Raw genomic sequence first — 11,630 nt, forward strand, 5'->3', positions numbered from 1 at the left:
TGGGTGAAGAACGGCCTCGACTTCCTGAATTTTATTTCCGTTCTGTCATTGCAAGAGGAGAACAAAATATGTCTTGGTAGCTACTGGCTGCAACAGTTGGAAAGCTGCAGTCTGGTAGTAGTGATTACCTATTTTTTTTCCCACCAGCTGGATAAAAATAGAATAAAAAGTCCCATAACCATTGGTGTTTCTTTTGTAGTAAGTGCTTTCTGGACAACCAAAGTAATTTCTCAACAAATGGGAGTGTGGAAAGAAACTGGGCTGGAAATGCAACTCTGAACCCTGGTTCAGTTTTAAGTTTCGAGAGCACCACACTGTGGCCCATTGTCACCATCAACTGTATCGCAGTAGCCTTTATCTTTTCTAAGGGAAAGCCATTTCGAAAACCCATCTACACAAACTGTAAGTATATGAAGTTTAAGTTTTCTTTTTGAATGTTTTCCCCCCTCTCCCACCCTCCCCAGCATTGCGGCTCACTGGTGGAATGATGGGCTGAGAAGGAAACAATTGCATTATTCTGAAGTTGAGTCTTGAATGGTCATTTTCATAGGTGGCCGAGCCCCTAGGCAGAAACCTGCACGTTGGCAGATAGGCCTATGCGTTATTGAATGCTCACATGAATCCTGCCCTATTGTGAGTCATCAAGAGTGATTTTAAGCACGTGCATAGATGTCAAGATATTTTGTAAAAGCCTTACCAATTCAAATACAACTTGACCTCTTAGTAGCTTTATAACATGGGTCAAGTTACTATAATCATTCTGTGCATTTTTTTGATCACCTGTGTGGATAAACATATTTTCATGTTCTTAGCCATTTCTTCTTTGAATTATCTATTTACATTTTTATCCATTTTTCTATTGATTTGCTGTTATATTTCTTATTTATTTGTATGAGCTGTTTATTCCTTTGTAATTTTTTTCCACTGCCTTTATGCACAGGGAGTTTGTTCATATTACAAAACCGGACAGATTGTCACTTACTTGCTTCTTTCTTTCTTTCTTTCTTTTTGATGAGGAAGATGGGCTCTGAGCTAACACCTGTTCCCTATCTTCCTCTTTTTTGCTTGAGGAAGATTGTCCCTGAGCTAACATCTATACCAATCTTCCTCCATTTTCTATGTGGGTTGCCGCCACAGCATGGCTTTGATGAGTGGTGTACGTCCACACCTGGGATTTGAACTTGCAAACCCTGGGCCACCAAAGCAGAACATTCTAGCTTAACCACTATGCCACTGGGCCAGCCCTAGTTATTTCTTTTAACACATTTTTAAACTAATGTTAATTTTGGCATGTAGTTTGACATACAGAACAAACTAGATTATTCAACTAGTCACTAGTTTTCCTGGCAGATTTTATTACTTAATATTCTTTTTGGTCATTTATTCGTCAACTGAATGTAATGTCACTTTTATCATACCTATATTTATGTATATTTATGGTTTTCTTATAAACATAGTTTATATTATATTTTTTAATTAAAACTATATATGTTATATGCTTACATATTAATTTATATATAATTAGTTTCTAGAGTATTTTTTCCATTTCATTGATATGCCAGCCTGTTCTTGATCTATCACTGTACTTTAAAAATTATAGTTTTATAAGTTTTCATAAGTAATAAAATTGGTCTATCCTCGCTCTTCATTTTTCAAAAATTTCTTGCTTTTCTTTCTTGTCCATTTTTCCAGATAAACTCTAGAACAAATTGTCAGGCTCCAAGAAAAATCACCTTTGGGATTTTGATACTTTGGGAAAATTCATTTGTTTACAGAATTTAGTCATCACATTTAAGAACATGTCATGTCTCTCCATTTATTCATGCTTTTTTGGCGTCTCTTAGTAAATATTTGTAATTTTCTCCTGCACATTTATTTAAGAAACTAATTCTATGTTTTTTAAATATTTTTATTTATATTGTAAATGACTTTTTCCCATTTTTTTCTATGTGGTTCTCAGTAATACATGTGAAAGTTTTAATGCTCTTTACATTTATTTTCTATACAGACCCCTTTCTGAACTTTGCTATTGATTCTTCAGTGTTCTAGAAAGATAATTATTAATATTTGCAAGTAATAATATTCCTTTTCCCTTTCCAATAGCTAAAAATACCTTTTTATATTTTCTATCTTAGTATAGAGTTCAGAATTCCCAAGACAATGTTAAATAACAGTGGTGAAAGCAAATAGTTCTACTTCTTGATAATAATACTTGTAGTAGTTTTTACTTGTAAATATGATTTTGAATGTTGGTTCAAGGCAGGCTACATCACGGAACCCCTTCTATTTTCAGTCAATCCAGAGTATGTTTCACAATCAAGAATGGGAGACGTATTTCATCAAATGCCCTTCCATCACCTCCTGTGATGGTTATACTTTTTTCTCGTTTGATCTATTGCTGGAATGTGTTGTATTATAAACTTATTAAATCGTCTTCATCCCAGCCCTGGTGGTCTAGTAGTTGAGATTCAGTGCTCTCAATGCTGCACTGGGTTCGTTTCCTGGTCAAGGAGCCACACCACCCATCTGTCTGTTGCCATACAGTGACAGCTGCGTGTTGCTGTGATGCTGAAAGCTATGCCACCAGTATTTCAAATACCAGCAGTGTCACCCATGGTGGACAGTGGAGCTTCCAAACTAAGGCAGGCTAGGAAGAAGGCCCTGGCCACCCACTTCAGAAAAACCTGGCCATCAAAACTCTGTGAATAGCAGTGGAACACGGTCTGATACAGCACTGGAAGGCGAGAGGATAGTGCAAAAAGGCTGGGCAGGGTTCTGCTCTGCTGTCCACAGGGTCGATGAGAGTCAGACAGCATCAATAACTAAAAAGTCATCTTCATTCTCTTGGGCAAATCCTACTTATCTGTGGTGGATTATACTCTTACTGAATTGAATCTTATTGGTTTTTTAATATCTACATTTTATATAAGCTTGGTCTGAAGTTTTTTATACAGCATTTTGCTAAGTTTGGGTATTCGATGTGAAACTCTTGGACTTTTTCTTTCCTCTGAAAAATATTTTATAAATAGACATGGTCTATTCTTCGATAATTTGCAGGAAGCCAGTAAGATCATCTGGTTCCAAATCCTTCTTTTGAAAGAATTAGTTCTGTAAGGATTGATTTAGATTATCCTCTTTTTAAATGTTTCTTCAAAATAATGATTTTTATATTTTTTTGGTGAGGATGATTGGCCCTGAGATAACATCTGTTGCTGATCTTCCTCTTTTGGCTTGAGGAAGATTGTCACTGAGCTAACATCTGTGCCGGTCTTCCTCTATTTTGTGTGTGGGACACTGCCACAGCACAGCTTGATGAGTGGTGTGTAGGTCCACACCCAGGATCTGAACCTGCGAACCCCGGGGTGCAGAAGCAGAGTACATGAACCTAACCACTATGCTACCAGGTCTGCCCCTAAAATAACAATTTTTTTGCCCAGATAATTCCATTTCATTGAGATTATCAAGCTTTAGCATAGGATTTTGGGTGGTACTTTCTTATAATTTTTAATGCCTTCTACGACTCTTTCAATATCTTCTCATCCTAATTTTATGTGTCATTTTTCATTTATTTTTGCCAGAAATGTATTTTTACCATTTTTTTAAAGAGCTAGCTCTCAGACTTAATAGTTGTGTATGCTTTCTATTTTCTAATTTGTTAATTTTTGCTTTTTCCATTCTTTTTACTTTAATAATTTTTTTAACATTTGAATTGACTCTATAATTTATATGTTGTCTTTTATTCTTCTGAAGTTAGAAAAGCATTCACAATAATTGTAGTTTGGATTACATTCTTTACATTTTCAGAGGTCTCTAATTATGACTGAATTTTCTCTTTGACTCACTGGTTTTCAGAATAGTGATTTTTAATTTTCAAGTGATAAGGGATTTATTTTCATTCTCCTACTATTCTTTGTCTTAATAGCTTAACAACAGACTTGAATTCTTTTTTGAGTCAACAGATTTTTAGGATTTTGTTTTGATTTGTATTTTAGGAGGGATTTTTCATTTGAATTTGGTTAATAATTTCCTTTTATTGTCATGATCAGAGAAGCTAGCCTGTAAAATTTCTGCTTTGGAGAATGTGCTACAGTTTTGTACATCAAAGGGCAGAAACTCTAATATCTAATATCTAATTTTCTAAATAAGGCATAGATATCAGGAAAGTAAGTCTCGTTCCTATTCCTAAATTAGAAATATACATTTGCTATATTAAGCCAGTTTTAGGAATTATGTTTTCATATTGTCTCATCTCCTCCCTTTTTTTTTCTTTTCTGCTGTATCTTCCCATAACCTCCCGTACATAGTTGTATATTTTTAGTTGCAGGTCCTTCTAGTTGTGGGATGTGGGACGCCGCCTCAACGTGGCCTGACGAGCAGTGCCATGTCCGCACCCAGGATCTGAACTCTAGGCCGCCGCAGTGGAGCGCATGAACTTAACCACTCGGCCACGGAGCCGGCCCCTCCTTTTTTTTGTATAGCTGTTTGGTCAAAGGTTTTGAGAACATGTTAAGATCTTCTTCAATTTATATTTTCTATTAACTTCCTCCTGAATTTTTTGTAATTTTTCTTAATTTTGATACAATGTTTGATAATGCCCTTGGCTCTTGTCACAACAAATCAAGATTCTGTTTTATGTTTTAAAGCTAATCTCTTATAGTCCTTTTTTTATTGCAAACATATTTTACAAGGAGGTTATATGACATTGCTGGAACTTTAATTTGAAGAGTAGCTACAAAGTCCTTTTACATAAACTGAGTTAATTAGAGCTGAATTAGTTACCTTGTAGTGACATACAGCTTGTGAGTAAACTCAAACCCTTACGTCAAACATAACTGATAATTTTAAATGAAAAAATTTCATAAAAATATTCTAACAAATATAATCTTATAATAGATCATATTCTCTCAAGGTTACAAGCCAGAAGTCCTTGGAACTAGTGTTAAAATATACAAGCAATTTCATTTTGCTACAACAGGAAGGTCTTTACCCTTCTTAACAGCCTTTGACAGAAGCGCAACTTTATGATGAGATATAGAAAAAGTACAGATTACATTTTCATGGAAACACATGTGACTATTCACTAACACTTTCCTCATCTGAAAACGATCTATAGTGGCTTGGCCAGGACTTGGCTTCCCAAACCACCCGTGCAAACAGGGCCCCATTCTTTCAAGTTTCCTCATCAATAGCAACTAACCAAGGAGGGCAACATTCACTTCAGTTCTTCACTATGTTTTCCAATAGGAGCTGAATTAAAGACGACAGCCTTATAATTTTGTTTCTGCACTGCGCATTCGTGCACTAGCCTGGCCTGCTTTTCAGATCATTAGTCTGAGGACAGGGTGATGTACACAGCACTCAGTTCTGATGCTAGTGAGTACCAGGCCTTCATCGGGATGCACATTTGGAGCATCATCTTCTTCCCCGCATCTCGGTCGCTGGGACTTGGAAACAAGGAAATGAATGAAAAATACACACAGCCATTCCTGGGGGCTTCTTATCACCAAGCTGCTCAGATTGCTTTATTTTGGGAGATGCCGCTCCTGCATTTCTTCTCTCCGCCTCACACCCTCCCAAGCAAGCCTGGGTATTCTTCTGGAGGTGCAGCATCTAGTTGTATACATAAAATGAGGCTTGGATGAATATGAGAGTGGGTGTAGGTGCCCAAGGGTGAAAACAGCTCTGGCGGCTTAAAAACATAAGGCCTGCTAGAGAGAGGCAGTTGCCTCTGATTTCTGCTTGGTATAGACCTATATAGAGTTGGGGGTCAGTAGACCATCAACGCTAGAATGAATGAAGAAGAGCGAGTATAAGAGGAAACCTAGTTTGTTTATAAATTTCGAGAATTGTAAGAATCATTTATACCATGGCAACCTTGATTAAATGCCGCTGTTTTGGCCTGAACATGCTAATCCTATCAAAAAGCACTATAAGGCACCATCTGCAAAGTGCGTGAAAGCTCTGATGGACACGGGAGTGGACAGGGCTAGGGGATCAGAACAGTGACAATGGCACAGTGCATCCTGGGAAGTTTAGCTTCCCAAAGCAAAGTGATTTGGCCAAGTTGGAGACAAAGAACCCAGGAGGTGCGCGTGCTAGTTTCTCACACACTGTTTAAGTTCAGAGTCTCAGAGAAACATACAAAGTCGCTTTCAAGTGGTTACAATCTAGTTGGTACATAAATGAAGATCATGCAAAGCAGGGAGTGATATACACCATATGGAATAAAACCTTGTAAGGGAGGATGAAGGACTCTTTAAAGAGAAAGTGGCATTTGAACTGGGCTTTTTAAGAAAAATTGGAATATGCCAAGACAAGAAGAACATCACCTACACAGGGTATGGTGTGAACAAAGGCACAGAAGCTGGGAGGTGTTGGGCCTCTGTGGACGCAGCAGGTTTGCGGTTTAACTTTCCTATGACACACAAGGAAGAGCAATCGGAGATCAGTTTAGAAAGGCTGACTGGAACCAGCTTTGGAAGGCCTTGAATGTCAATCAAAGACCACTGGGCTTTCTTCCCTAGGCAACAAAGAAGAATGAGATGCTGCCAAGAGGACCGACTCTTTATCCATGCATGCACTCACTTGACACACAGCGATAAAGCACCAGGGCCTCTCTGGGGACCATTCCTGGGCTGCTCACTGCAAGATGTCCCAGCCCCCAGGACTCCTCAGCTGAGATAACTCCTCTATGGAGTTTACTACAAAGCGTTCGATTAGCAGCTTTCTACACACAGCCTTTCGAGGGGAGATTTTAAGATGGTACCTTTGTCTTGTAAGCATTAGACCATATTTTAAAACATACGAGGATATATCAAAACATCTGAAGATGTGTCCGGTGTTTGCCCAACAGAGATAATTGATTCTGCAATGTGTGCCAAATTACAGGAAACGTTCCTTTAGCATCTAAAAATAATGTTTGGTGTTTCTTCAGATATATTCTCATTGCTGCTGATATCTGCCTTGGGCCTCACAATTTTCCTTCAGTTTTCTGATTTTCAAGATATATACCGCAGAATGGAGGTGAGTGGTATTCATTGCACACCTGGCGTGACTCCTATGTGCCATGGGATCATATTTGCATTGTAATTTGCAAGTCAGTTATAACATATTCTCTCCAACCACTGAATATTGTGAGGCTATTCCTGCTGGCTGGAAGGGCAAATAACGTATCTGGATCTCACAGATGCTAGCCTCTGAGTATTTTCATATCATTAGCATCATCAGTTGGGTACATTTATCCTGTTCACACCTGAAAGACTAGGGGTACTTTAATCTTCTATGTTATCCTAGCACAATAAAATTAATATATTGATATGATAATTCTTCCAGTTTAATGTTTTTCAACATATAGGAGAAATGCTTTATAAGGTAGTTGTGAGGACTAAGAAAAAGTAGACACATAGGCCAATCATTTTCGTCTGTCAGACATTGAGCATCGGGAGTTTTATTTCAAAGTACATCACTTGATCCAGGGTTAAAATTAAATTTATTAAGAGGTTATTGGACCCAGCATTGTGAGAGAAATAAAAGAAAGAGAAGGATTGACCCTTGACCTCCAGTCTATACTTTTGTTGCAAAGATGAGCCATACCTGAGAGAAATGATAGCATGGCCACTTGAAGCCACCCATGCTTAAAAAGAATGTAAAGATACAGAGAAAAGGGAAAAATATAGAAAGGAGGAGCTCTCTCTGGGGCCTGTGGCTACCAAGAGAGGCTTCACACGGAGGACATGCAACTTGATCTAGGACCTGAAGGACAGGCTGGATTTTGCTAGGGAAGAGGTAGGGATGTTCCCATCCAGGACAAGCAGAGAGGGCTAAAGGAGTTATCTCGGAAATGGAAAAGAATGTAGGGCAGCAGCGATAAAAATCGAAAGCAAAGCTTCTTTCACAGAACACCTGGAAACTTGGCTAGTCTGGAGGCCGTGTGCTGTGGAGTGTGAGAAAGGCATGGATGGATGAAGGCAGCCAGCAACAGGGAGTCACTGAAGATATCTGAGCAGGTTTTTCAGCAGGACATTGAAGCAGATTAATTAGATTATGGCAGGAAGGCTACCTGTGACGGCAGAGAGGCTGTGGAGAGAGAAGCAGTTAGGAAATGAAAACCTAGACCATTCAGTCATTTATGAAACATTATGAAGCTCCAGGGTGTACTTGGCACTGTGGTTACAAAGACGAGTAAGATGTGGTCACTGCTCTCAAGTAGCTCAGAAGCTAGGAGGGGAGACCATCACATAAGCAAATAGTCCCAAAGCAGTGTGACAGGTGATTTCCAGGGCAAGAGATGGAGAAGTGATGAGGGCGGTGGCAAGAGTGAGGGAAAGAGCCAGGGTCTGTGCTACGAACCGACCCGCTGCCCCATCTTACAGCCTCCTCCGGACCACCCTTGCACACAGTGTGCTGTATTTCACAACCCTGAGACAGGCTGTCGCCACTTGAGGGAAACAAAAGTGTCACTTTGAAATAACTCATCTCAGAATCGAGATGAGAATTAAAGGCGAGTGTTTAGACACTGTGGAGGCTCTGGTGGCGGTGCAGCTCTGTCCCCTACACAGTCATCCATATTCTGCTCTTGGGAGTCAGAAGCGGGGCTGTGTAACTATTTTTTTGCTATGGATGCAGCCAGCGGAAGTTGTGGCGCTCACACCTATTAAAGAAGTGTATTTGGTCGTCACTATGTACCCTTTAATCATTGAAAGGAGGGGAATGGGTGAGTCCTACTTTCATCAAGCCCTTAGATGTAGAGCTGGGAAGATACTGTCAGAAAATTTTCACCTAATTTCAATGAAAACACACTTGAACTCTGTCCCCTTATGTTCACCTATATGCCAATTTTACTGAAAGAATGAATTCCAAGTACATTTTGCTTTGGGAGATTTGTAGGTAATAATATTACTAGATGAATAATTTAATCTTATACTCTCTTCCCATCTATTTGAAAAGATAGAAATGAAGAGAGACACACAGGCTGGAAAGTGCCCAGTCTCACGTCTGTGACCCAGGGCATGTCTACTCAACATCTATCATCAGGCAGTAGAGGGAGCACAGGCCAAGAGCCGTCAGTTGTCTGAATTCTGGCTTTGTCATTCATTTCTTGGCTTTGAGTCCTTGGTCAAGGTACTGACCTTCTCGTCTGCAAAGTGGAGAAAGTAATGCCTACCCTCCAAGCCCAGAGAGTTGTTACAAATATATAAGTTAAATAATTAATACGTGTTTTCTCAAAGTGGAAGCTATGCGAAATATAACGATGGCATATTTTTTTAACAGTTCATCCCAACCATAACATCATGGAGAGTTTTGATTTTGGTGGCAGCCCTCGCTCAGTTCTGTGTGGCCTTCTTGGTAGAGGTAAAGTAATTTCTGTACGGCTCCTATTATTTTTCTGGAGAGAGAAACAAATAAAGGGTCTTGTTCTCAACAGACGCTCATTTTTAGAGCCACCGCTTTTTGTCCCCCAAAGTGATAGTTATTAAGTGTTTGTAAAAACCATCCATGTTCTCTTTGGGGGAAATTCCTTGGAGAATTATTTAAAATTCTTTGAAGGATGCGTAGAAATGCTCTCAGTATCTGTAGCATAGAAAGCAAAATACCAAATTAAGTCTAATTTTGCCTCACATGAAGGCATTGTATTGTACTTTTCTAGTATTCTCGATAATCTAGTAAAGACCAGACAGGGGACCTTCCAACTCTAAAATTCAATGAGAGCTTTTAGAGTGAAGAAACGTCTTCAGGAGGGCTTCCTTAATTAAGAGTAGGGAAGCCATTGCTCAGGCTAGTCAATTCTTACCCCGGAATGTCTTCTCTTACAGCATTTCTCTTTTACTCAGTGTCACTAAATGACTTTACCTCCTCAGTGAAAGGCTCAGGTACTATTTTTTTTTAAGGGACAGTTGGAAAAAAGAAAAAAAGATTCATGTACTTTAAGTTCCTTGGGAAAAGGGATCAACCAATTTAAAACATACGCACAAATATCTTGTATATAACGAGCATAAAATTCCTCACTCTTTAACTGAGGAATTCCATTTTGGAGACTATATTTTAAAAAAAAATAATCCCAAAAAAGAAAATCTACAAGGTATTCATACATCTACAATAGCATTATTTACAATGTATTAATTGCACATTATAATGTACAAGGCATTATCTACAATGGTGAAATATTAGACTTGACTCAACTGTTCCAAAGTAAGATGCTGTTTAAATAAAGTTATACAGCAATTTGAAGGAATATTATACAACTATTAAAATGATTAAGAAGACCGTAGCCACAAATTGTATATGACAGAAAGTTTAGTACAAAGTGGAATGCAAAATTTGACCAATTCTATTATTATAAATGTGTAAAAATCGTGTGTGCATGTGAACATGAAAAAGAAGGGAACCCAGAAAATGGAAAGCAAACCCATTTGATTTCTAGAGGTCATCCATTCATTCAACAAACCATTATTTGACCCCTTCTATGTGGCATGTGGCAGGTAGCAGTGCTTTTTTTCTTTTCTTTTCTTTTCTGGATTTTAAGTACATTATTTTGTAGTCATTTCAGTCTGGCAGTAAAATAAATCTAAGTGAATCACCAGCCAGGATTTAACTAGAAAATCTGTGGAAATGAAAGGCTGTACACTTTTGCAGATTACTGCGAACACAAGCATGCTCTTGCTTCTCAAGGTAAAGAGCCCTGGGAGCTGCTAGACTTTGTGGGGACCGCAGGGAGACACTGCCACCGAAGCTGCAGCAATAGGCACATGGCTGAGGGGGGCCTGGGGGAACAGGGTGTGGCGGTGAGCCACCTGGATACAGGCTAATGGATGATGGTTTGATTTTCTTTTCTACCTAATTTTTCAGGATGCCATCCTTCAAAATCGAGAGCTCTGGCTGCTGATCAAGAAACAATTTGGATTCTATTCTAAAAGTCAGTATAAGAACTGGCAAAAAAAGCTGGCAGAAGACTCAACCTGGCCTCCCACAAACAGGACAGATTATTCAGACGACGGCAGAAACGGATTCTACATCAATCGAGGCTACGAAAGCTCTGAGCAGATTCCAAAAGAAAAACTCGAACTGGAGGGCCAAGCCACAGAACAGCATTTTTGGAGCAGACTGTAATCAGAATTGTTGTCAGACATGCTTCAAGCTTCCTCTTTTTCCCCTAGAAACTAAAACATTGTGGACAGGTGATGATAATCTACGCTTATCTTTTCTCTCTCCATCGGAGGGGTCAAAGGGGCTTCCCAGTGTATTGAAGCTTGCAACAAAGGACCTTAAATATGCATATTTTGACTGTATCCTCTGCCATTGAGGGAAAAAGCGCATTTCTTGGATTATTCTGTTTTTCTAATAAACTTTATTCTCCTTACACAGCATTGTCTGGTTAAAGCACACAACTTTTCAGAGTAGTGAAATTAGTAGTATGAACATCAATAGAAAAAAGGAAAGTCGAAGAAGAGGTTGACCTTTGAAGATTTCAGCCATCTATTTTTATTTTCATCGACAGAAATAAAAGAATTTTGGGGGAAAAAGCCCTCTCAATAAATTGTCACAAGTTTACTTAACCTTATATTCATTGCGAAGAACATTTATGTACATATCTTCTTCCAAGGTCACAAAATTCCTCATTTTGCTTCTTTTGT

General features: G+C 38.8%; 1 protein-coding gene across 5 annotated transcripts in view; it reads left to right on the forward strand.

Annotated features, from left to right (window-relative positions):
- ATP13A5 (ATPase 13A5) overlaps positions 1-11,356 on the forward strand; it is a 108,988-nt gene extending 97,632 nt beyond the window's left edge. For 4 of the 5 annotated variants that reach the window (XM_046658260.1, XM_046658261.1, XM_046658259.1 and 1 more), the window contains 4 exons: positions 200-402; positions 6,935-7,023; positions 9,271-9,351; positions 10,846-11,356. In XM_046658260.1, coding sequence (XP_046514216.1) covers positions 200-402; positions 6,935-7,023; positions 9,271-9,351; positions 10,846-11,106 — 634 coding nt within the window. In that variant the 3' untranslated portion in view covers positions 11,107-11,356. Of the gene's footprint in view, positions 1-199; positions 403-4,318; positions 7,024-9,270; positions 9,352-10,845 lie in introns of those variants that run through there. The other variant, XM_046658264.1, reaches the window with a different exon arrangement.
- Positions 11,357-11,630: the final 274 nt, after the last annotated feature.

The sequence above is a fragment of the Equus quagga genome, chromosome 4, assembly GCF_021613505.1.
Source record: "Equus quagga isolate Etosha38 chromosome 4, UCLA_HA_Equagga_1.0, whole genome shotgun sequence".
Taxonomy (NCBI): Eukaryota; Metazoa; Chordata; class Mammalia; order Perissodactyla; family Equidae; genus Equus; species Equus quagga.